A 27,319-nucleotide genomic window follows, 5' to 3' on the forward strand; every position below is an offset into this window, starting at 1 on the left:
AGAGAAGAGTGATGGCTCCCTCTCTTCTGCTTTTTCTGAGAAACATGTTAAGCTCTCCATCTCCGCTCGCTGCTGTCAATACCACTGAGAGAGAAGTCAAGTGAAAAGTGACATGCACACACACAACTCAAATACCTATCCTGGCAAAATGTATTCATCACAGTCTGACTGGCAGTTTTGTGGCAATCTGTACATGAGCAAAAGTTTTTAACTTGGTCACACTCATCATCTGAAGGATCTCAACCCCAAGTACGTCCTTGATGAAACAAACAGTGTCCTAAAGAAAGCAGTTCTCTTGTCTATTTGAATAGAAATACTTTTAACTGGGCTCAACATTCACTCTCAGTATCCATTAGTGCTGTAAATTTGAAAGTGAGGACCTTTCCAGAGTAGTAAACAACAGACTCACGTTATCGTGTGGATCAGAATAAGTGGTTCTTAAACTGATGGGCTTAGAGACACTGCAGGTGAGGTAAGTTGGATGGCAAGTAGCAAAATGCATAAAATGAAAACAACTGGAATAAAAATGTTGTATTTTAGAATTTACAGTTTCACTACCGACCACTTCAGGCTGGCATGGACACTTTGATTGATAGATGTACTGCATTAGGCCTCACCTCCGCTAATTTGAATGACTGAATTAGAGCTCTCTGCTTGCAGCTTTTAATGCATTTATTGGTCCGTTGCTTGGAAAAAGTTAGCCGTTATTTCTGTTTGTGCGATACCCTCGTATAATGGATACTGCTTGGTAGCTTAAGAATGCCATCTGCACTGTAATCTGGACACAACCTTGTTAAAGTGAATTGTTAAATGTTGTCATTTTTATGCTTATTGTTTCAAACTGTGTGATCAAAGACATTCCTTTGTCTCTGACCACCTCTCCAGCCACTCTGGTGCTGGGGGAGGTTTTTATTGTAAGCACATCCTATCTGAAAGATCTGTTTCTTGTGTTGTAAGCTTCCTGCTTTTATGATCCTTTTGGTGAGCAGGACCTGATGGTCCAATTTTATTATGAAGAATTATTTGGAGGAATAAAAAACAAACAAACAAACAACCCCCCAAACAAAAATAAAGAAATAAATCAAGAAAACCCAACTAGACCTGTTGGCTACTGCCATAGAGATTGAAAATGTGACGTCATTCAGGGGTAAAACCGCAAAGGATTCTGGGAACTCGTGGCAAGAGGTACTAGCGCACGCAGGCTTTCAATTGAAATCGGTCACACAGCGATAAAAAGAAACACAAAAAAATGGCAAGAAGCTGTTGTATTATTAACTGCAATAGCCGGTCGCATGACAGCCACGGGAAGCCGACGGGTAAAGAGATCGGTTGTTATTGGATTATGTCGTTGAAGAGAAATTGTTCAAGCCATGTTTCCGAAGTAATAAAGAGCCGATGGATGGCCTGGATTGCAGTCATTCAAAGACCAAATATAACGTCTCAGAACACTCCAGCTCACATGTTAGTCTGCTCCAAGCATTCCCACAAAGGTCAGAGTTTTGTAGTAGTTAATACATCATTTTTCTTAACATAATTGGTGATATAGGTTACAAGCAAGTCTGGCGCTGAACAGAAATTGTCACGCTATGCTCCTTTATTTATTGTGCATAAATAGTGAATTGTCCTGACACAATATTGCGTTTCGCTTCTGTTATTATGGTACATTGACAAAAACATATACTTTTATTCACAGGATAAAACAGTTGTTTTGTATCACTAATTGTCCAGTGCGATTACAACATACAATATTATTGTCACTGCTACATTTCTGTAATGCGTACCAGAAATTATTTCCACTACTAATTAATTACCGTTGAGCTCAAAGGTCCTATTAATAAACGGTTAACGAATGTGTATTTATGAAGACGATTTGTGAGACTGGTAAACTTATGATAGGTACGATGGTCTTTCGTTCTACACGGTGCATTACAAGGTCCTGTACCCATCCGTCGGTAAACTGTACCTGGGCTTGTTGCAGTGACCTGAAGTTACTAAACTTCATGAGTGTATGCACTCACTCCAAGAACCATATAATTATAAATATGAGTGTGGTGAAAGTTGGGCAGCATGCTAACGTCTTTTGTCCCTCTGTGTGCTCGTAAGGGTCTAACCCTTTCACTCCTTTGATTTTTTTCCTCGTATCTTTTCTTTGACTTTTCATCAAGTCTGTCTTTGTATGGACCGGTATTGTTCTCCTTCGTTTTGTACATAACTTTTTTGGGGGACAAAGAAAAAGCAAGAATTTATTGGAACCGGAGAATGAACGTTTTGCGGTGCTGCAAATGCTTGCATTTGATGCGGTACTTGGATTGTTTTGCCACGAGTTCCCGGCATGCAATGCGCGAAAGTCACGTGGTCTGTCAATCTCTATTGGTGGGAAGAGGATTTTAGCACTGTCTACTTTCTATAGTTGGTTATGCAGCATGAAGTACGAAGAGAGAATGTATACAGTGTATAGTGAACACCAAATTACACCTTGACTGGGTAAAATAGCATTGACTTAATACTGTTGTGTAATCATTAAAAAATCATTAAAAAAAACATTGTTACAGTTTTTTTTTTCCAACCTATTTTTGTACAATTACAAATGGTTATTGTAAGGTACTGACATTATTTAATCTAAGTGATGGGTACGAAGCAAAACTAGCTTTGATACACAGAGTTTTCCAATACCTTGTTCTGCCAAACACATCTCACAATATCAGATTTTTAATACAAGTGTCAGGGTTCCTGGGTCGGTGACCCAGTGTTTTCAGTTTTGTCACATTTAGGTTATGTTGCCACATCAATGTTCTCACTTCCTGCTTTTCCTGTGTCAGCTCGTCTCTTGTGTTATTAGCCAGATTATGTTCAGCTGTGTACTCACCGGTCTCTCATTATCATCCTCATCAGTCTGTGTATTTAAGTCCTCTGTTTCCACTCGTTCACTGTCGTGTCATTGATGTTAATGTCGTCTCTCCGTATGTATATTCAGTTAGTCAGCCAGCCATTCATCCAGTCTTTCAGCCAGCCAGTCAGTCAGTCCTTCGTTCCTGCCCTGTTCATCCACGATTCATAATAAACCATCTTCAGTTCTTCACTATCCACGAGTCCTGCGTTTGGGTCACTTCCTCGCCTCTACACACGACACTCCTGACAACAAGAGTTACTGAGTGATTCTTTTATTTTTTATTTTTATAAAAGATATAGATCTCAAAGTCTATAGAAAATGTGAAATAATGGTATCAATAAAAAGTTGTTGTTTTATACTAGTATAAACAACTGTCAACAATATGTGCTGTACTTAAATTGCACATAAAAATGATGACAGTACAGCAGAGCACCAACTGTAGAGCCATCTGTGAGTCAAGGTGGAGGGAGGAGCTTGACTCAAGCAGCAACCTGGCTGCATCCCTGTGAGTGACTTAGTTTGTTGTGGGAAGTTAGACAAGTTGCCACAGCAACTGAAACATACGGTGAGGCTATAGGAAAGTAGTGACTGAAAGAGATCCAAGCTAAACTGGAAGGTGTCCATAACCCTAACTACACATACGCATAGTTTTAATGAATTATTCATTTAGTTTCAGTATATTGTCACACCCTATGATACAATATAGCCTACTAATTTCCAAAGTTGTTGTCACATCACAAAATACACAACTCCAGCTCTCCACTCAAAAACTCAGAAATGAGCCACACTGTCACACTTAATAATGGATTGCATTTATATAGCGCTTTTCAAGACCCTCAAAACACTTTACAATTCCACTATTCATTCACTCTCGCATTCACACACTGGTGGAGGCAAGCTACAGTTGTAGCCACAGCTGCCCTGGGGTAGACTGACAGAAGCGAGGCTGCCATATCGTTCCATCGACCCCTCTGGCCAACACCAGTAGGCAGTAGGCGAAGTGTCTTGCCCAAGGACACAATGACCGAGACTCGAACCGGAAACCTTCCGATTACAAGATGAACTGCCAACTCTTGAGCCATGATCGCCCCCAACCACTTAGGTGACATGCTCCCTTGCTGCCATCAACACAGCCAGAGGGGCTTAATCCCTTATTTAGTTTGTCAAATTAGCAAAGCAGTGTAAACATAGACGTGCGTCATCAAGTCCAGTGACATTCTGTCATGCAGATACTCTCCCAGGATAGATATTCAGTTAGAGGCTTGTTTCATAATAAACTCTATTGTGTTGATCATAACCGGGGAGAGCAGTGAGTACCTGCGCATAAACACTTGTTAAAAGGAAAAGCTGACTTTCAGAGGAGCTGCTGTTGAGAATAAAAAAGTTAAAAGTAACACAGTTATAATAGGATCATGTGAAAAGACACCTAGCTGTGTTTTGACAAACACATCTCACAATATCAATATCTGATCTGAAAAAGAAGAAGTGCTCAGACATACAATAAAACACTCTTCAATGCCTCTATGTGATTCTTTTCATGTGCTGGATGGAGGCTGTTAGGGCACAAGACATGTATAAATATGTGATTGTATAGTCACGATCTAGCTGTGTATCAAAGTTGTACTAAGTGTCAAACTACTTTTTTGTTGCCATCACAACTGCAAGGTTAAATAGCACGTTTATGTTGTAAAACACACACACACAATTTTTGGTCCCCATGAAGATGTTAATACCCGTCCACACACACACACACACACACACACACACACACACACACACACACACACACACACACACACACACACACACACACACACAGTCAACCAGAGTGTAACAGTATGGTAGGCAGTAAAGCAAAAGTCAGCAACTCACAATATGCTTTTTTAAATATGAGATATTTCTGCATTTTGTGTTAGAGAATTTGAACTGGCTCAAGAGGTACATGGTCTTTTTTTGATTCAATTACAGTAAGACTTTAAATTAGATTGTCAGAATTATAATACTGTTGGCTCAACAATGACATGCTTTCACATTTAGAGTCGTGGTAAGAAGTTTACGCACATTTATCATGGGCATGAATGTCATGGTAATTTGGGGCTTATAATGATTCCCTTGAACCTTTTCCATGGCCGAATGAGCTTCAATGACCTTAAAAACAAGTATTAGGTGCACAAGTTTCAACTTTTATTTTAAAAGGCTTCAAAATATATATAGTACCAATTAAATTTTTGGTGTGGTGTTGAAGGTTTTATAATTAATTTTAAGTTGAAAAGGCCAAGGCCCGATAACTTGTCATTAGTGATCAGGACTGACCAATATTTAAAACAATAGGCAAGCCCAAAGAACTCCGTGAAGATTTAAAAAGGTAGATTTACACGAGCTGGAATGGTCTAGAGCCATTTCTAATTAACTGCTGATTCCAAGATCATCAGTTCAGACAATTCCAAATTAAGTACAAGTTATTTTGATGTGTCACCACTTTGACAAGCTGTGTAAGAAGAACCAAACTCTCACCCTGAGATGAGAGGAAATGTTCAAGAACAACCCAGGAACCACCAATGCTGAAGCCTACCAAGGAGCCAACCAAGAAAGAAGGCCACTGTTCCAAAACTGACAAATTAAAGCTTGACTTAAATTTCAATCCAGTTTTATTTATATAGCACCAAATAACAACAGTTGTCTCAAGGTGCCTTATAAGGTAAAGACCCTAGAGTAATTCACAGAAATGGGGAACTATGTAGAAAAATGGCTGCTCCTAAACAGTTAAGCAGGTGGATGCCCCTCCCTGAGCCTGGTTCTGCCAGAGGTTTCTTCCTGTTAAAAGGAAGTTTTTCTTTCCCACTGTCGCCAAGTGCTTGCTCATAGAGGGGTCACCTGTTGGGGTTTTGTTACAATCTAAAGCACCTTGAGGCAGCTATCGTTGTCAATTACTATATAAATGGTAAATGGTCTGTATTTGTATAGCGCTTTACTTGGTCCTAAGGACCCCAAAGTGCTTTACACTATACACAATCATCCACCCATTCACACACTGGTGATGGCAAGCTACAGTGAAGCCACAGCCACCCTGGGGCGCACTGACAGACGCGAGGCTGCCGGACACTGGCGCCACCGGGCCCTCTGACCACCACCAGTTACTATAGCACTATATATATAAAATTGTATGTAATTGTTATTAGATTTATTCATGATTCACAATTTAAAACAATACTTACTTACTGTATTCATCCTCTGAAACAAGTTGCTTCAGCTCATATCTCTGTAAGTCAGCTTTCTTCTGATTGGTTGTATCTCATAAAGAAATGATCTGAACAACATGTAGGTGTGGCTACTGCGCTTACAGAGTTGTGTACCTGGGATAAACATAATAGGGTATCTGGTCTCAGTGACCTCATAATAGCTACTTTGAGTCAGGCGTTTCAAATAAAGATGGAAATACAGACTCTTGTTATTTTTCCTTAGTAGTGGGTCTCCAGCAAAGATCACCCAGGAGCTCAGAGTGAAATCTGGACAGAGATCAAAAAAAAAAAAAAGAACCCAGAAAAACACCAGCAGAAATCTCTGTAACTTTCTAAAATCTGGTTAGAAAAAATAAATAAATCTATTAAATTAAAGCTACAAAAAAGACTAAAGCATGTTTGCTTTGGCCATTTTGAAACACTGATGGGAAGTGTTTTGTATTAGGGATACAAATCCTCCCCAGTCCTGTGCAAGTCTCATAAGCAGCTGTAAGAAGTGCCTGAAAATTTAAAAATAAGTTTAGAAATAATGTTTGTAATTAATGCAGAAAGTTCACCATTGTTTTCCTTTGGTATGTGTTTTTACGGTGTCCTACCAAGGTATGAAGTAGTACAGTGGTCCCCAACCTGTTTTGCGCCACAGACCGGTTTATGTCCAACAATATTTTCACAGACCTCTAAGGTGTCACGGATAAATACAACAAAATGAAACCAATACTGGTACCAAAAAAAAGAAGATTTATTCATACACACGGGAAAAGACCCAGGGAAATCAAGTTAATGATAAACATTTTAGTGTTAAACAAATAACACTAAAAACCGATAAAAACCCTGAAAACCATAAATTTCACACCCGAGCCTCAACTCTCGTGGCCCGGTATCAAACAACTCACGGATCGGTACCGGTCCGTGGCCCGGGGGTTGGAGACCGCTGAAGTAGTACATGTGTCACACTGACTGTTGCCATCACAATGCTTTGGTTAAATTGCAGGTTTGCCTCATAAACCACAGGATAAGGTGCCACACTTGTCACACTCACACACAAAAAAATGTGTGTATTATAGATTCAATGCAACTGAGTGTTATTACAAAAATGGAGACGGCTGGAAGGTAAGTGCTGAAGGTTGTTTCAATGTCAGAGGGAACTATTAACACTTAAACATGAAAACACACGTGGACCTCGAGTTAATAATTTTTTGCCATATTTAGTAAACCTGACTAAATAGGTTTAGTCAGGTTTAATATAATTATTATACTTTTATAATTATACTTTAGAGTGTGCCTAACTGTGTGTTAGGGGGCATCCTATACTACATTAGAGTAGTGCTTGTGTTACACAATGTCAGTGCTGAGGCTTTGGACTGTAGGTGGGGTGATTTCAACATTACAGGAATATTCTGGAGATTAACTGTGTTACCTTTTTAAAGTAACTGAGATGATGGTGTACCTTTAAAAACCAAATAAATACATACATAAAATAAAAATGGCAAGAGGAACATATGTGTAACAAAACAGAGGTGCAAGATAAGATACTGGACAAGTGTAATATCTTAGCTCTATACAGTGTGTGAGAGATTGTGTGTTGTACGGAGGGTGAACTAGAAGTTTGGGCCATATTGACATGATAGCATTACACAGTTCCTGCAGATTTGTTGGCTGCACATCTACGATGCTGACATAGTCCTGAGTCTTTCATCCAGTGTTTTAACATTTGTATCCTATTCATTTATTTATTTTTAATCTTTAGTTCTGGTTCCATTTGTATTCTGGCTGCTGTTTAAATTTTAAGTATTCATTTGTATTTACTTCTTTGAGTTTAATCCATCTTCTCTACTGTTCCATTGTATTTTCTTTTATGCATCTTTGCGTTTCCTTTTTAGTTGCTTACCGTTTTATTTTGAAAGGCATGCGTCTTTGGTGCTTTGTAATTAGTTTTACTTCTTGTGTATATATTGTCCAAGTCTGCCCTTGTCCTTCTTTGCGTTGTCCACATTGCTGTATGTCTCCCTTGCTCTGCTTTCCCTGAGTTTCCAATGCATTTTCTGGATGTTTGGATTCCTTGATGTGGTGCCCGGTTATCATCTGGATTTTGGACTTTGGGATTTTCTGGAGCAAGAAGGATTAAAGCTTGTTTGAAGTGTATTCCTGTCTCAAGAGTCCTGCATTAGGGTCCATAAAGCTTTTCCTCCACACAGTGTTTCATGACAGATGTGAAGCAGTAATACCGCAACAAGATGTTCTACTTTCTTCCCCTTTCTGATGCTTCATTTGAACTTAAACAGGTCCATTCCTACAAGCCTAAATGCACTGAGTCACAGCCATGTGATTGGCTGATTAGAGATGAGGTAGAATAGGTTTACCTAACAAAGTGGTCTATAAGAGTGTGCATGTATACTTCAGTCAAGACCACTGTAGTCAAAAGATCATTTGAAATGGAAATATTATATATTTGGCAGCTCAGCGCATACATTGAATTTAAATGTAGGAAAAGGAGCAGCGTGATCCCAGCACAGAACAGAGGAGCTGTCAGTGACATCAGATATGACATCTCTGTGGAGAGCATCCTCACACAGAACATCACATCCTGGTTTGGGAACAGCTGTGTTAAGGACCAAACAGCTCTTCAGAGAGTGATCCGTACAGCAGAACGCTGCTGCAGGATTGCTCTCCCCCTGCTTCAGGACACCTACACCAGGAGATGCCGGACTAGAGCAGCGCAGATACTGAAGGACTCGTCCCATCCTGGCAACAAACTGTTCCAACTTCTGCAATCCGGTAGAAGGTCCCACATCATGGAGCCCCCCCCCCCCCCCATTACACACACACACGCCCTCTCACATCATCCATAACTGACTGAGACAGGACTCTCTTCTAGACACTAAACCCACTGGCACAATGTACATTTCAAATTCCTTTCATTTTAAATATGTTTATATTGTCTATTCTGTAAAATAGATTGTGAAATGTACAGAATTCACCTGCTTGCTGCAAACATGCTACTACTGCACATTCACCTAATGTATATATTATATATAATTCCCCCCCCTCTGCTTTTGCACAAGTCGAGGAGCGTGTCAGGTTACATTTCACTGTGTGTTTTACTTGTATAACTATGCATGAGACGAATAAAGAACCTTGAACCTTGAACCTTGATAAGTCAGGCACTACATGAAAGGAGGAGCTGGGGTGGAGATGAGCTGCAAAGTGGCTTGCAGATGTGCAGCCACTCTAGGAGCTGAGCATGACTTTATTTACTGTGTATGGACGCTGTGTATGGAGAAAGTGTCTTTTCTGCTTTATGTGTTAAAGCTGTAGTGGCTAGGAGCCAAACACAGGCGCACACAATGTGGCGAAGGTGTGCTTATGTTTCTCATCTCCAGAATTTAAACCGTTTTTGTTGCCACCACCTGCCAAGCTCCCACAAACCCTCTAGGGTCATTTCACAACACCACAACTCCAAATCAATTCAGTTTTATTTCTGTCTTGTCAATTCACAACAACAGTCATCCCAAAGTGCTTTAGATTGTAAGATAAAGATCCGGATTCAGATTTAAAAAATAACCAAAAAAAACAACTGACAACACACATTCAGAGTTAATACTTTATTTCTTTACAAAACTGGCATTGTAAACATCTAACTGATATGCAAAACATGTTCATAGACAAAAAGCATAAAACTTTCAGGCCCTGAGTGAACTCATTCAAGATGGATACATGTGCCAGGACAAGCCTGAGCTCAGAACTCACATAACACTAAACCTGATAAAATCCTTTCGTGTCCAGTCCCACTGGTTTCTGTGATCTTACAGACGAGGCTTGATCTGCAGTTTTTTCTCTGTGGAAGAAAAAAAAAAAACACCCTGAAGATTAGGAGGAAAAAAAGAGAGTATTTGCAAAAATTAAATGACAAAAAGGTCCAGTTAGAAAATGACAAATTGTGTGTTTGCTCATGTGCAACTGACTCTGTTGAATCCTGCTCAAACATTGAGTGATGACATCTCAGTTGATGAGCAAATGAGGAAGAAGATAGGAACAGTACAACAGCGATGAATGAAGGTAGGTGGGAATATGTGTGTGTGTGTGTGTGTGTGTAGCCTGGCAGTGATACATTGCATCTGAGCTAATTTATGCAAAGTGAAGAGGAACTTGTTTGGCTCAGTTCCACCTTTAATGAGGCTCTGGGCGGTGCAGTGTGTTAGTGAGAGACCAGTGTGTCATTAGTATTACTTAAGAGCACAAACCAACTGGACAGGGGGGGTGGACGGATGAGCCAGTGATGGTCTGTGTGTGTGTGTTTTCCTGGCACCCACAGGACAAAGCTCTAGTCTAAAATGTTCTTCATAGCGCAAAACAAAACAGCACCTTCTTTGATTTCTAGTTTCCAGGTGTTTCTGAGTCGCTTCAATCTACAATTCTACATGTTTCTTACAATGTGAGGGAACTCTGCAAGGAGAAACTTCCAGCTGATAACACTTCTTTCCATACTCACCGAAGTCCTTCGAAAATCATGTCTTGACAGCCATCTTAAAACATCTTACACCATTATTTTCATTCACCTAAACTAACTTTATTGTAACTAATCACCGGGAAATATAAACCGCTTGTATATGAAGGCAGTAATCAAAAAGTTTTCAAAAGTCCCTTTAAAAACAAAACCTTTACATAACTTATAATCTTCAGTTCATACTCAACTGCCTGAGCACTTTGTCGTTGTGACTTCTTTACTTATTTTGAGATCTTAAAATTGCAGCCGTGCTGAAACCTGTCAGTGTCTACTGCAAGATTATTATTAAAAAATATTTGGACTGGGACTGTGTATTACTGGATAGGGTGAGAGGTCAAGATGACCCAGGTCAGTCAAAGGTGCTGCTTGATTCCAAGTAAGATGAGGCTGGGGCCTTTCTGTGTGGAAACTGTATGTTATTTGAGGGGCTGTCACAGGGCAAGACGCAGGGTACACCTTGGACAGGTAATTCACACTCAAGTCTGGGGTGAAATTAGAACTGCCAGGTAACCTAAGATGCATGTCCGTGGACTGTGGGAGAAAGTCAGAGTACACAGACATGTTAGTGTACTCTGACTTTGTTAGTCCAAGGTATACACCCTGCATCTTGCACTATGACAACCCCCTCCCCTCTGTAATCCTATATTATTTTTAAAAAAATGGATGGATAGTTATGAGAAACAGACTCTCTCAGGTGAAAAACACCAGCTTTATGAATATGCAGCAGGAATAGGAACAAGCTGCTGTGAAAGTTACTGACATAAGTTGACATGTCATTAGAATCCCAAACAGCAGGATTCTTCTCCTTTTATTGGCCCTTTAGTCAATGAAATGATGAACAGCTAATCAAAACTGGCAGCAAGAGCAGTGTGAGGCGGCGTACCTGTGCCAAGGCTGAAAATGGTCTCCACATTATGCATGAACTGGGTTGCTTGATTATATTTGATAAAAGGAGTATGCAGTACCTTTCTTAGGCTTTCTTGAATGACTTACTGACGGAAACATCGTTTTGTCATCATACATTCAAAAAATAAGAGTTAAAAAAATCAAGACATACATTTCTAAACATACTGGACTAAGTAAAGTCTTCATGTGGCACACAGACTTTACATATTTTTTCCACAGTTTGCTTAGCTAACTTTTTAGCAGTTTTTTCACACTGTGAAAGTGACAAAGTTTTTCATGCCTTCAGTCAGAATAGCTGAGTTAGAATTGCAGTGAGTGATATTAAAATTATATACAGTAGAAAAATGGTGGTTTTCTACTGTTTAGTAGAAAACTGCCTTATTGATATTAAGAGTCGTGACTGGTTCTGTATGACTTGAACTACTCTTTAGCATAATGACTTTATCAAGGAGAAAATGTCATTTTTAAATGGATACTTAGAGCAAGGGGACTATCCAACTGTCCAATTCTAATTTCAGTCATTTTTGCCGTCACTCTTAATTATCCATTGCCTTTTACTTGTTTAAATCATCAGACAAAATTAGTGAAATCATAACACAAACTGTGTGAAAAGATAGATTTGTGGAATGTGTGGTCAAACAGGTTGAACACAGATGTTAGATGCAAACAAATGCTGCACTGGATGTGACAACCAGTTGGTGAGTATGTGTATGTTTAGCAGGCAGGGGCAGGTGGATGGGTGAAGCCTGGTGAAAGCAAGGGAGGGGGATGGGATGGCCTCTGTCCTAATCCGCTATCTTTCAAGTCTGTCAACAGAGAGCTCAGCTGTGCCATCCAGCCATAAACTGAAATATTATTACCTCTGTCCTCTGAGCATTATTACTCCTCCACTGAGCGTCACCAGACACACTCTAAAGCTCACCTCCTGATCATTATTATCTGTCTACAGCTCAGACAGACCACCACTCCCCAGTCCCACGAATTAAGCAATGATGTATTCATGACAAAAAAGAACCTCCTACAAAGCATCTGTGGACAATACACCTCTGTGTCAGCACTTTTACACCAAATGAATCGCAGTTAGTCCTCTTAAGGAATATTCTATGACAGCTTACCTTTTGCCATGACTGCTAATTTAAACATTCTACCACATTTGGAGATATGAAGTAACAATGACTCTCAGAATCTATGGTTGTAAAAAAATCTAGAAGTACCAGATTATCTACAAGTGGAAAAACGTTGATCCCCACAACATTGGATGAAACATTCTTGTGTGCACATCACTGTAGCAGAACATGACTGGACAACTATTAATAAAAGACAATTCACAACACCAGTGTGTAGAAGCTTTGAGTTCAGATAGTTCATAAAGATGGGATCAGAAGTATTTGGACGATGGCACATTTTGCAGTTTTGCCTCTGTACACCACCTTGCTTTTCAAACGATATGTGATTGAACTTTGTTTGCCTGCGGGACTCCAGAAGCAACTAATAGGTACTGGTAGGATAAGGGGGCCGCTGCTCTGGAAGTACCTTAAGCAAAAACTTCAATGGAACAAGGCTTTCGATTGACCTCAAAGTGATTCTGGCAAACTGTCAGACGAGTCAGGAGTGAAAAGCAGCACTCTAATCACACTGTATACAGTGGAGTTGGGATGTTGCTGACTTCAACTGAAGGTATATGAGATTCGCCCTCAATTCCCTAAGACTCTGGATGTTGTGAGGCTGTCTTGTATGACATGTCTCTGCGACGTTGCATACGAATCTAGGGCGGTGCCTCTAGATTAGCAGATTTGAATGATGGCTTCCCTGTTCAAGAGGACAGTCCATCCTTTAGTTGAACCTCAGATTTAGGAGGAACAATGAGGGGTTTTTGGACATTGGACAAGCTCTTTATCATTTTGAGGAGACTTTGCACAGTCTACATATATCTTACTGACTTGGACATCGCAGTATCCGCTGGAGGCACTTCGGCAGTATGGTGTATCTGGCTTGTTATAAAGCACCATTTGGCCTCTGTACAGCCGCAGTGAGTCGGACTCCTTTCCAGTGGGTTTTGGACTCCATTAAGGCTGCCCCTTTTCATTGAATCTGTTCAGAATCTTTAACTGGCAGAATATCTAGGAATAGCAGGGCTCTAGAGTGCGACCAATTTGATCGCAAATTCAACCAAATTTTTCAATGGTGCGACTAACAAAAATTCTAGGTTGCACCGGTGCAACCAACAGCTGTTCGAGTCTCCGTGTGGTCAACAACATACACACATTATGCCTCTATCGTGGTCTAAACCAATCAGAGATAGTCAGCGGCGGGACCTCTCTGATTGGCCGTGGTCCAGATATTTCCGTAGTCCTTTGTGTGTACGTTCGAAAGTGCAGGTGGATAGAGGGAGATGAGTAGCTTGAATAAAGCGATATCAATTCATTAAATCCTGAATCGACTTTTAAATATTAATGCATTTTGCCAGAAACGCTCACAAAACTATTAAACTATTTTTTTGCGCTAGATTCTGAGCTGCAGGTTTTGTCTCTCTCCAACCAAAATTCACTGAACCAGCAGCAAAAGAAGATCCAAACTGTGCTTCACATTTGATAAATGTCGTCATTAATTCCCTCTGACTTCTGCTGTTTTGCTTCCACCATGAAGCAAAACAGCATTATTCATTCGCTTATTACACACCAGTCTACCGTTGTTTACAGCGCTGTCGGCCGCCGTCTATATATATATTTTTAGAACTCAAATAACCTCGTGCAAGAGAGCCTAATTTCTGCTGTTCAATACTGAAGAAATTTATACTTTTTAAAATTATGCGAAATTGCAGAATATTTTTAAGGTTATCTGCTATAAAAAGCCAGGCCAGGAAAATCTGATTCATGTTTTTCTGTTTTATCCTCAGTTACTTTGACACAAAGGCATCTGCTGTGATGCTCACACCTCTGATGAAGTCTCACAGTGTCAGTACTGATAGATGATCAGAAATATAATACTTATGACTGTCTGAGGCAAAATTGAATCGAATCACCAAACAGGTCGTAACAGGAGGCTGATGTGATGATTAAATTTAACATTGCCTACAATATTGTCAAAGAATGCCAAAACACTTTAAGCACAAGCACTTTTTCAGTAACTTATCTTTCTTGTAGAACTGTGCTCCAAATAAAGAACTTTGTGTTGACAAGATTGTTAGTTAATCCTTTACAAATCAATATTGTCTGTATGGACAGCAGTTTCCCCCCTAAAAAAGTGCACATGTAAAACTGCGGTGTTAAGTGATGCGGGTTAAAAATTTGGGTGCGCCTAACTTTTGTACTGGTGCGCCAGTGCAAACGTGGCAAAAGCTTAGTCTAGAGCCCTGCATAGCCAGGTGGTAGACTTTATCTCTGATGGCCTTTGCTTTTTATAGTTGATATGGTTCTTTGTAACCCAAATAATTTTCTTAGGGATTAATAAAATATGCTGATTCTGATTAGCTTCATGAGGTGGTGACCTCCAGCTTGCACTGCAGCAGTTTAACGCTAAGTGAGGGGAAAGACAATAAGCACCTCCATAAATTCCAGATATTTAATCTGCTCAGTTTGCCACGAGATAATGACAGAATAGGACTCCATGAAACTGTTTGTCCATCAGTTATTCAGTTACAATTGAACCTCTGAAACTAGGGACTGCAATTAAACTGCATCTTAATTATTTGACGAAAAACAATCAAGGTGGTATACACAGACAAAATTCCAAAAATTGCGTCCAACTGTCCAAAAAAAAAAAAAAAAAAGACTTAAGTGCTTACTGAGACCTATGCACCTTTACTCATCAATTTATAGTGCAAAATCTTTGCTACGGTAAAAAAAAAAAAAGCAAAAATAATGCAGCAATGACTGCATTATTAGAGCCAGAAGGTTATTCTTGTCCCTTCTGGCTCCTCAATAATCATCAGTCAGACTGCATGTGTTTCTCTACTAAACCTCTAAATGTTTGAATTCAGGTGTTCATTGAATTGAGTCCCATTGCCACAGGTGTATAAAATCAAGCACCTAGCCATAAAAACATTTGTGAAAGAACAGGTTGTTCTGATACTGTAATAGGATGCCACCATTGCAACAAGTCAGGTCATGACATGTCTTCTCTCCAAGATATCTCACGATCAGCTGTAAGCAGTTTAATTGTGAAGTGTTAATGAACCACAGGAAGTCTAACACTACGTAAAGTTACAGAGCGGGGTTTCAGAGTGCTGAGTTGTAAAAGTCACTGACTCTCTGCTGATTTAATAACTACAAATGACAAAAACTGAACTGAGGGATTCGTGACATCTGTTTCTTTGGCTGAGCAGCTCCTGTAGTTGTAATATGAAAGTGACCCGGTATTTTTTGTCCATACAGTGCACTATGTTAACTTATGTGACCATTGCTCTCTGGGTTTTGTTGTTGATGCTTATACCTTTGACTTGCACTGCATCAGTAGGAAGCGTGTCTGGTGCATCTGCCTCCTCTGGAGAGCTGGAGAGGGAGATAAATGAGGGCAGCACCAACGAACCTGTGGAGGGCATCCCCATTGATGCTTGAGAATCCTGTGGCATCACAACAGACAGATGGGGTCTGACAGAAGGAGGGGGGGGGGGGCAGCAAAACAAAACATAGTTAGTCACATAACCAAAGTTTTACAAGTCATGATAAAGGTCTATTTAAATTTTAGACCTCTTCAGAGGATCCTTGGTGCGTGCTTTCTTAGCTGGAGGGGTCACACTGTTGCTGGCGCGGCGTTTGACTCGTTGGCGGTGCTGCAACTTACAGCGTGAGCCATGTGGGCAGGAGCCCGTCTTAGAGAAGTCTGGACACACTAGAGTGTGTTTCTTCTTACACTGGTGATAATAAAACACACACAAACAATCAGGTTTGTAGTTTCACTGCAGACATGAAGAAAGTGACAACTTGTGTCATCACAAATATGGTCAATGTGAGTGGATTAATGTCTAACATCTATAAAACATGTGACCTAGTGTACCTTTATTTGTTTAAGTCTGTCTGTCCACATAAGAGACATGTTAAATATTCATATTACGCTGACTACTGTCATGCTTGTCACTACAGTCATCAATCTTGAGATTGTACTGCATAATGCAACCACTTATTTAAGGGGGTGTTTTTGTTTTGAGTTTTTCTGGGATGGGCCACATGTTCTAACTCCTCAGGTTCAAGTCTCTTAGAGAAACACTCTACACCCAAAACATCTCAAATCCAGGAACCACACACACCACTCAGTCCTCCCAAAGATCTGCTCCTATGTTACTGGTGCCAGAAACCACAGGACCCCTCAAAGATTTCAGGCGTCAATGCCCAACAAGTCAGTTTGCTTTCTGGCAGCGTGCGAGGGACTTGCACAATTTCAGGCAGGTGGCATAAATAAAGGGGCAGACTGGTATAGTTTAAGTATCAAAGACTTTCACTTATTGGAGGATGGTAATGAATTTCTGACCATAGTTTATTTTTCTTCCTGATGTGATACAAAATTTTACTAATCTAGAACATTATGAAACTCGGTTTTGGCAGCTTGGAATATTAAACAACACTGTTCTGTATTTGTAGTGGTATTGAAGTTACTATCAGCACCAGTATAAAAACACAGTAAGAGATGACACTTTATTTGAGATGTAATTAAAGACTGCTTCATGAAGACCTGCACAGCATTTTAGTCATTTTAATGGCTCAATCTTAAGATCTGAGAGGAAAGCGTAAAAGACAGAAATCCATTTCTGAGTAGTCAGCTGATTTCACATATACTGAACAGGCCTATGACAGGATTTTAAGTGGTAAAAGTGAGGCCCACCTCCTGATTAGGTGCTTTATATGACCCTCCTTTGTAAGTTACCTATTTTAAAGAGACTATGTCTGTGCCACCCGTCTCTTTTTACATGCAAGCTGAGAAAGTGGGTCATTCTGGGGAGTAGTGTGCAAGAGAGAGCGATGCATGTTTGCAAGTGAGTGTGTATGACAGTGTAATACGGGTGTAAATTGGTAGCTTCATTCTCCACGAGATCCGATCCCTCCCACCTGTCAGAAAAGCTAATTATATTCACTCTGGGGTACAGGCTGCAGGGAGCGCGCGCGTGTGTGTATGTGCGCATCTGTGGAGGGATGACGAGTGCAGGACTGGGAAGCACACCAGAAATAGCGTGTACCAAGGGTTGGTGTGTCTGTGTGTGTGTAGGGGTGAGGGGTGAGGGATCTTGGGATCGATTTTCCAAGAACACTGTGGACTCTTGGTCAACTCTCTCTGGACCCCAGTGGCCCTGACTTGCTGCCATCAGAGCTCCTCTCACCATCCTCACACTGATGTTCCTGCACCCCTTGGTGCCAGGACGGCCCAGGATCAGCTTCCTGTCAAATGTTTCCCTGGATCATCTTATAGGGCTGCGGTTTTGTCACACTTCTCTAAACTAATCAGGTCCTCTACTGGGGCCCATAATGACGATTCCCATTTGGTGCATGACGCCACCATGAAACCTAACAGGTCTCCTGTTATGATGTACCACAAGGCATCGTTTTAATAGATTCAGCTCATTTTTACTGGTACTGAAACAATTCTGCAATCATAAAGAGATTCAAGTTATACTACTATAAAATACAAATCACTAGATTTTCAGACTTTGACAGATTTTGTTTTGCATTTTCACTTGACGTAAATTACCAAAATGGACGGAAACACTGGCAAGTCTTCACAAGCCTTGCAAAACCACACACTTCTCTTACACTTCCACAGCTTTGTTTGTAGCGATGCTGTGCATTAAGCTGAGCATGCACCGAGCAGGTAAACTGCCTGACTAATCACAGACTTGCTTTAATGCTCTCCAAATTTAACAAGTCTCTGCTTTATAAAAACTTAAAGCAGATAGTAGCTGCAAAAAGCACATTGTTATGCACTTTTTTAAGCATACTATTTGTGTTTTTAAAAGACTTTATTAGTCCCAAAACAAATATAATTGTCACTATTTGGCAAACAGTTGGTTTATAAGAGACAAAAGTTACCTAACACATATAAACGTCATGTTTTCAGTTCAACATTGATATTGGATGACTCTTGTGACATCAAATTTGAGCAAATATTTTTCAGAAAGTTTGGTAGCGGATAAAGTGCTCAGTGTTGTTCTAACACTATTTAAAATGTAAATAAAAACAAAATGAAATGATTTGCATTTACAGAAAGAACAAATCTAATGTCTAATGTCAAAACTATAAATTGTATTTTTTTTTTTAAAAATCAATGCGCTCCATTTGTTTTAGATGCCAAAAAGAGGTTTGAAAAAAAAGTTGAAACATGGACATATTTACTACTGCGCTGCATCTCCTCTTTTAAAGACTACAGTGTCTCAACATTTCAGAGCTTGCTTCATGATGTTTTTAATTTGGCAAGTTACTAAATGTTTTCAAGGGGTGACCCACTAATCTGAATTACATTTGATATTTTCCTTTTAATAATTACACAGGGTGGCACAGCGGTTAGCACTGTTGCCTTACAATCAAAGGGTCCTGGGCAGGACAAGGGTCTCCCTGTGCCAGCGTGGATTCTCTCCAAGTACTCCGGTTTCCTCCGATAGTCTGAAGACATGCATGTTAGGTTGAATGGTGATTCTAAATTGGCTCTAGGTGTGAGTGTGAATGCTTGTCTGTCTCAATACTCTAGGCCTGCCACAGACTAGTGACCTCTCAAGGATGTACCCTGCTTCTTGCCCTGTGACAGCTGGGATGTCTCCAGCACCACTTCGACTGCAGTGAATAAGAGGGAGAAAATAGACGGATGGACAGATAATAATTATACAATAACCAGTTGTGCAAAGGGATAACTGGTTTTCTTTTGTTTTCCCTTTGCTCGCATGTTTTTTTTAAAAATGTGTTGCTGGTCTCATATTTGAAATATATTATATTTTTTTAAAATAATTCAATTTTTTATCAAATTGATGTATTGTTTTTTTCATCAGTTAAAATTAAAAACAGGACTTTAATGATTTTTGGATTATAGCATTGTGTTGTGTTTTACATTTTACACTGCCTTCTAACTTTCTTTCATATTGCTTATATAAAACAATTTGGAAGAAAGCTAGGATCAGTCCTGACAACTGACAGACAGCTATGCAGAGACGGGAAACTCTGCACATCTAAATACACAATGTATGTGATAAAAGGATCATGTCTCTGTCACATACATCAACTTCTCCCAGCATGTGCTCGCAACCCTATTATCAAAGTTCTTAAAACTGCCACATATCTATCAATTAAGAAAGAGGACAGAGTCCTCAGGACTAGGCTGTGTTAAAACTGAAGAGTTAAAACAGGGAGGTAGTTGTATTGAAACAAAGTGTCAGAGAAATGGACTGTAAAAGCTCACTCGTCTTTCCTGAAGCTCCATACATCCTCATTTTCATAAAAAGACAGAAAGAGCAAGAAAGAGAGAGAGAGAGAGTAAGAGACGAAATGGGAGAAAAGAGCTAAAGTGGACAGAACATCTTTATCCCACACCAAGTTAACAATTTTCCACTTGATTTAAGGAATGCTGGGATGTCTCTGGGGCCTATTAGAGAGCTCTCTGCTGGGCCAAAACCAGGAAGAGTCAGCAGATTTACCAAGAGACTGAAAGAAGGCGCAAAAGAAGCAAGAAAGAGAAGAAGGGAGGGAGGGTGGGAGATGGAAAAGACAGTAAAATGAAAAAAGAGGATATCATATGCATTTACAACTTGGGCATTAAGCCAACAATCGTTGAGAGCAACTTACAGTGAATGGAAGAGAACAATAATTGAGCACAGGTTGACATATTACTAAGATTACAAACTGAAAAAGGGAGAAAAAGGAGGAATTTACCATGTTGCTACACTTCAGGCTGTGATCAGATCGACCTTACTATCCTCCTAATTTATTTCAATAATGCAGTGCGAGTGCCGATGCAGAAGGCTTAGGCCAAAGAACGAGCAAAGCGCTCCTGTTGCATCGAATTTTAGCAATAAAAAGGGAACCTGGCTTCACTTGTTGGGCACAATTCTAAGATCTTTTTGGCTGTGATTAGTTTATCGTTTATGTACAGCAAACATTCTTGATGCTCACTAATTTACAAAATGATCATTTAGATAGGAGGAAATAAAAGCTGCTCCGACATCTTTAGGAATATCTGGTCACTTGGTGTCAGGATTTGGCAAGGATGTGAAATTCAAGCGAGTCCTCCAAGACCAGAACTTATCTCCGGATAAACTATATAAACAGCACAACTGCATCAAGACAAACCTTTGAGTTTTTACTAACGAAAAACAAAATTCAGGATATCACAGTACAAGAAAAAATGGGTTGTTAAAGTTTGGAGCGTGGCCCAACTTCAAAGACCAACACAACATCGCCACTAGAAGCCCAAGACAGACAACGCACAGTGAGAGAGGCTGTGCTCTCTAAAGCAGCTGCATAGGGCCCAAATACACACACTAAACCAACTTTCTCTCAGGCCGTGCATCAAGGAGCTCAAACCGAAGTGTTGACCCTGGATATGCTCACCTCTATAAGATGGACTCAGTCAGGTTCTGTGTAGCAGATTAGTGACAAACCACATGAAGTCTTGCAGCAAACAACAAAAGAAAACTGAACCTCGAGCAGTTTTTGAGCAAAGTCTGTTTTCCAGTAGCCAAATAATGTTAGAGATTAGTATTTTCACTGGGCTCTGTCCTGGCCCATACCCAGGTGTGCTGACACACAGCAAACTTCAAGATGTTTTATCATTGAACAGAGAAACTCTGTATCAACAATCTCACCCTGAACGATGAATTCAGAGAGGACAGACAGAACATGATCCTGACTGGTAACCAAAGTCAAATCAGTTATGTTCGTTCATCTTTATGGGCTTGTTCCCTTAACTTTGTCATCATTTTCTACATTTTATATCTACTTTTTCTCTGTTTTCCTCTTTATTTCCTATATTTATTTTTATTTTCACTTGAACAGACAAGGAAAGACTGAAGGTGAGAGCAAACCAATAGCGTATATACAGTTTTTCCCCCGCTGGTGGGAAGAAAGTGCATATAAAAAGGCTCAATTCACTTTCGTTATCATGAGGCCAAACAGCAGCTCAGACAGCTCTCTGCTGCACACTGGCTCAGATGCTGTTTCAACCACCTGAAGCAGAGAAGAGCCTATGAAAGTCAACTATTTAGCCAATCTTCCAAAAACTATGGATGACTGGCCACGGCCAACAATCACAGGTGACTGTGAGTTTCATGTGTTAAGAAACCTGGAAGAAGATAGACCTCATGAAGGAGCTACAGCCAACTAAAAATTAAATTCGGGGAGTAAGATGCAGTGGAGAAATTTAGGAAAGCAGAGAAAGAGCTGCAAGGGGGGTGCACATGAGACAACACTGGGATGATACAGGATGGTAGTGGGTCTACGAGGAGAAGGATGAGGAAGGGGGAGGAGGATGGAGGATGGAGGACAGGAGCAGACTTAACCCCTGAGATGCTGAAGTGTCTGCCTGCCTGGCCCATAGTGCCATCCTCAGCAGTTTTCCCATCTATAATTACTGCCTGCTATCCATCATAGAGCCGCCAGAGCATCGCAGCGCACCGCTCTATAAACACACACACACGCACTCAGGCACAAACACACACAGGGGAAAATCACAGACCTAAGCACTTCAGCTAATAGAATAAATATTAATATCCCTTTTGTTTTCTATATCCTCATTTCCCCATGCAATATTTAAATGAGGTCTGACAGTGTGAAAAAGCATCTGTTTCACACTCAAAAATAAGCACAACGAAGAGAAGGGAGCCGGAGATGGATGCAAAAACACAAGGGTGGGGTGGGATGTGGTGGGGTGGGGGCAGGAGTGGAGGGTGTGTTTGAGGTTGACACGCGGGCAGCAAGTGCGTGTGGTGACTTAAGGATCGTGAGTTCTGTGGAAGTGGTTTTCTTACCCATCAGACCCTCAATGTGTCACTCAGACACTACAGTTATGCCATTATGGACCACCACCCCCTGCAGCTGTTCCTGCCTGTGTGTCAGTGTGTACATGTGCGTTTCTGTGTGTGTGTTCGGGGGGTGGAACCACTTGTTTACCTAAGCCTTAAGTTCAGGGAAACTTTATACATGTTATACAATCTGTATGCTCAAATTGAGGAGCACAGCTTAAAGAAAGAACTCTGAAATCAGATCACAGCGTCAGTGCAGGACTGAAACCAAATTTAGAGCCAAACAACATCAAGTTCAAATAAAACCAAGATCATATACTTGTCATCTATTGTTTCCATCATTTCATTTAGACTTACCCTGTGATCCACGTTAAACCTGTGAGTTTCAACTGATCATTGCACGTGTCTCTAATCTCACCTGCACTGATAACCGGCCAAAAGGTGTCCCTACAACATCCAGCTCAACCAATGAAGAGAGAGAAAGTACAAAAGTGACAGGCAATAACCCCCAAGCACTGGACATTCATGGATGTTGTTTTCCTAGCTAAATCTGGTCAGGCAGTCATGGCTTTAAAACAGACATCACCTTCACATCTAAATTTGAGAAGTTAACTCAGCATGAATCCATGCTTACCCACTGAGCAAATTCTATCAGTGTAGTCTGAATGCAAAAAGCAGAATGATGGCAGTAACGCCAAATCCAGACTCAATTCTGATTACTTAATTCAAAAATTAGCTTAAACAGAAAAGAGAAACAGCCAAGTTCACCATGAAGAGAGTGACACATTAACAAAAAACATCAGAGATCCCAAAAGCATACATGGTGGCTGGAGTGAGGAGTTTTTAAACACTCATTTTCACTCCGAAAGAAGCTTTTTGTCTATTTTGACTTCTGTCATTTCGACTGCAGGGACTAACGAACAGCACAAGTGCAAATTATGTTGTTTTACACATTTGTGATGCTGCTCCATGTGCAGTTTGCAGCAGAGACCTACACCATGTGGACATGGGTTTAAAAAGCTCTGTGTAAAATCTATAGATTACCAACACACCATCATGATAGAACCTGCTGCGATCATAAACAAACTGTGGCATAGAGTCTGTAAAATCTAATGCCCTTTAAGAAATTAAAAATGTTTTTGTGCATTTGTTTGAGTTTTTACCTTCTCTCCCTCAGGACAGTAACCTTTTACAAAGTCTTGGCACACTTCAGCTTTGCGGGACACGTAGACATGACTGTAGGGACAGTCACTGTTGTTACAGATGCCCTTCAGGAAGTAGGAACACACCGGCATCTGGGAAGAGACAGACATGTGCGTGTATACCATGTGAACCTGACAAATGTTCACAGTGCTTAGTACATACAAGCAGAAAGTAAAGTGTGGAGGATGGTTTATGAATTAGAGAACCCAATGACAATACATAATTTCACAGCAGTGTTTTATGTAAAACCATCATCACAGAGAGGAAGATTGCAGGGGTGATGAGGTGACATGAGATTATACAACTTTATAAACAGACATGCAGTTCTAAAAACCACCACTAGACGTGTCCCGTGTGCCAAGTGATCTGTCACACCGAGCAGCTAAATGACCTTAATTGCAGTTGACAGCAGCGGAGCAAGAGTGAATGTGTGTCTTGACAGCATGTGTGCAGAGAGATCGACTGATTTGGGTGCAGGGGTGAGCCTGGTGGTGACCGGTCTAAATATACCTCTGAGGGGGATTCAGTGAAGAAAGATGAGAGAGGAGGCGGATTGTGAGAGGGACTCCACCTCGTTGAGATAGGATCAGTTCTACCTAATTAACTGCTACAGAAATATTTATCCAGGCTGAAGCTCGTCCAGCTCTCATGATTTGTTTATGTGAACTGGATGTGTGCGCAGACTGAGCCAAGGGTGGAGAGCAAGTGGTGAGCGAGATGGTTGTTGGGGGGCCATGCCAGGTGGAGTTGGTTCAGGGGTATTTGGTTTCGAAGTATTTGTGGTAATGGGGAGACTGGACGGTGGGGTGCAGGAATTGGGATTCTACACTAGTGCCTGGATCAAGTTCGGAGGGGTGCTAGCTGCATAAGCCTGCACCCCCTTTCTGTCCACATACAGTCCTGCTTAAGGAAACTGCATGAAATCAGAGCGGGTGTATCCCATGAAGGGAGGGGCCAAAGGCTTGGGGTGGGGGTCTGGGTGTGGGGGAAACTGGCATTACAAATAGACAGCTGGGCTCTCAGCACTTACAGGCAGCGGTGTGACAACACACACGTGCACAGAGCTTTGTGTGTGTGAAGGGTGAGGCAGCAGAGCACCTGTTGGAGGGCTACTTGTCTCAAAGAGAGAGGAAAAAAAGCTTTCCCTTTTTTAGTTTCAACACTTTCCCTGTTTGGTGTTGGTGAACAAATAAAATGTATCTATTTTTCTTTTAAACCGGCTACAAGAACATTCATAAATGGCCTGCATTTGTATAGCGCTTTTCTAGTCCCTAAGGACCCCAAAGCGCTTCACACTACATTCAGTCATTCACCCATTCACACACACATTCACACACTGGCGATGGCAAGCTGCATTGTAGCCACAGCTGCCCTGGGGCGCACTGACAGAGGCGAGGCTGCCGGACACTGGCGCCACCGGGCCCTCTGACCACCACCAGTAGGCAAACACGGGATTAGTATCTTGCCCAAGGATATTTGGCATGCTGCCGGGAGGCAGCCTGGGATCGAACCACCGACCTTCTGATTAGTGGCTGACCTGCTCTGCACATCTTTGCCATGGTGACAATATCCTCCAAACGACAGATGAATTGTGTTTGTGGATCCAGATTGGTGTGTAATATTTTCAAGAGAAAATCAAGATAATGTCTCCAATATTTTTTCCCCCCCGCAATTTGAGATGTACTGAAGATATGATGCAAAACCTTTATCTGTTCACAGTAGTTAGTAGATAAAATTGCTGTTTTTCCTCCTAAAAGATCCAGATCAGATCAAAAAAAAAAAAAAAAAAAAAAGAGCACCAGATTTGGCCAAACTCAACCTGTGGAAAAAAATTATTTCAATCGCATTTATCACTTTAATCAGTCTAGCTAATACCCATCAAACCACTCACATAACCCCCCTGCAGGGTAGTTCCGTTTTTCTCCTGCAATAACCTGGAGATATGAGGAGACGTTCAGGTTCCATGTTGCTGTTACAAACTGCAATTCACTCTCACATTAGAGAAAACCAATAATCCAACTAAAACCATGACAGCCCCTCACAGATTTCCAAGATAGGAGCTGGTTTGCAGATGGAACAGTTGAACAGGTTGTACATCTAACATTTAAGCAGCTTGTTTAGTCATGACCCCCACCCCTACTCCGCCCCACAATCAGGTCAGGTTTTCCTCACTCCTGTCAGTGCCATGGAAACAGGAGGCATGCCAAGAGTGTAAATACGATCCATGATGACTGTAACCAAAAATGTGTCATCGTATAGTTTCACACTATACCCAACCCTTTGCAGTGAAATGCTATAAATTATGTTGTCCAGTATGAGTGAGAGTGTGTGTGTGTGTGTTGGTGTGTGCATGTGTCTGTGTGCATGTGTCACCTTCTCCTTTGCCACCTTGTGGGAGAACGGACAGGTACCATCTGCCTGCTTGCATGTCCCTCTCAGAAACCTGCAGATAATGCAAAAACAATGTTGTTTGAAATTATTGGTGAATTGGTGAACAGGCTTGTTTTTATTGTTGACTACAGTTTTGATCAGAACAAATTTATTTCTACCATGAGATCCCTGGTTGCTCTTGTCTCACAGCTGACAATCAAGTTAACCAGTAATAATAAAGGAAACAGGAATCATTTGATGGACGTCTCAGAATCCAACCAAAAGTCTCTTATTTCTACTGCAGTGTCCATGTAAAAGATGCACATACGAGCAAACGACATCATCTCTATGTGATATATGCTGTTTCTCTATGGAGTATATTTAGTAAACTTGTCCAGTGATATGCTCAGAAGATGGTGCAGAGGGAAAGATACTCACTATGGACACAGCTAAAAGCTGAAAGATAGATGCCAATTACAGCAGGGACTCATTCATTTAAAAAAAGACACACGATCCACAGTATACAAAGCAATAAGCTCTACAAACTTAAAGCTGAACCTGCTTCGTCAAAGCCTCTAAACACCCAAATTCAACCAAAAAAAACACTCAACAAACGATGCACAAAAATCAAGTTGCTGTTGAGTCATGCTGTTCTCTTGCAGTGACTGTGTGGTCATCCTCCCATACTGTGCTCGAGTCTCCACGATATTTGTAAGGTCAGAGCGAGTAATTCACAACTTTACCGTGCATTTAATTTCTATAGCCTGGATGTCAGTGTGTGTTTGAGTCACCTGGTGCAGACCGCCACTTTGTCTGGGTCGTGTATGAAGGGGCAACTGGTTCCACGGTTACATTTGCCAAAGCGGTTGTAGTACATGCAGTACTGCTTTTGCCGCTGCTTCTGACGAGCGTGGCGAATGATGGCAAGACTCCGCTGGACTGCACGGCTGAATTTATGAAACACACACAAACCACAGTAAGTAATAACCAGCTGGTAGTAACTAAATAACAAACTAGGTTAGGATTAAACTCGCAGCTAACACCCTGCGAGGATTTCTGGGTAAAGGTACTTGTATACCAATTTTAATATACAATTTTAATATTACAAGATTACTTCAGGCTTCATTTCTTAGTTGACAGTCATGAAAAGCAACTAATATTAGTGCAGAGAGAGAGTGCAGAGGCTCAATCGCAAAAGCCCTAGCTGGATAAGATTTCGAGTAAACAGGATGGTTTGCATACATGCCCATTTCTGTATATGTGTGTCTGATGGTTAG

The 27,319-nt window shown here is 40.9% G+C and overlaps 1 protein-coding gene across 2 annotated transcripts in view; it reads right to left on the reverse strand.

The window, feature by feature from the left end:
* Positions 1–9,716: 9,716 nt before the first annotated feature.
* zc3h3 (zinc finger CCCH-type containing 3) overlaps positions 9,717–27,319 on the reverse strand; it is a 73,147-nt gene continuing 55,544 nt past the window's right edge. For both annotated transcript variants that reach the window (XM_040004071.1, XM_040004070.1), the window contains exons 7-12: positions 26,834–26,989; positions 26,046–26,115; positions 23,633–23,764; positions 16,228–16,391; positions 15,971–16,128; positions 9,717–9,964 (exon numbers count right to left, since the gene is read on the reverse strand). In XM_040004071.1, coding sequence (XP_039860005.1) covers positions 9,933–9,964; positions 15,971–16,128; positions 16,228–16,391; positions 23,633–23,764; positions 26,046–26,115; positions 26,834–26,989 — 712 coding nt within the window. In that variant the 3' untranslated portion in view covers positions 9,717–9,932. The remainder of the gene's footprint in view (positions 9,965–15,970; positions 16,129–16,227; positions 16,392–23,632; positions 23,765–26,045; positions 26,116–26,833; positions 26,990–27,319) is intronic.

Source organism: Simochromis diagramma, unplaced genomic scaffold (assembly GCF_900408965.1).
Source record: "Simochromis diagramma unplaced genomic scaffold, fSimDia1.1 OVJJ01000477.1, whole genome shotgun sequence".
NCBI classification, from domain to species: domain Eukaryota; kingdom Metazoa; phylum Chordata; class Actinopteri; order Cichliformes; family Cichlidae; genus Simochromis; species Simochromis diagramma.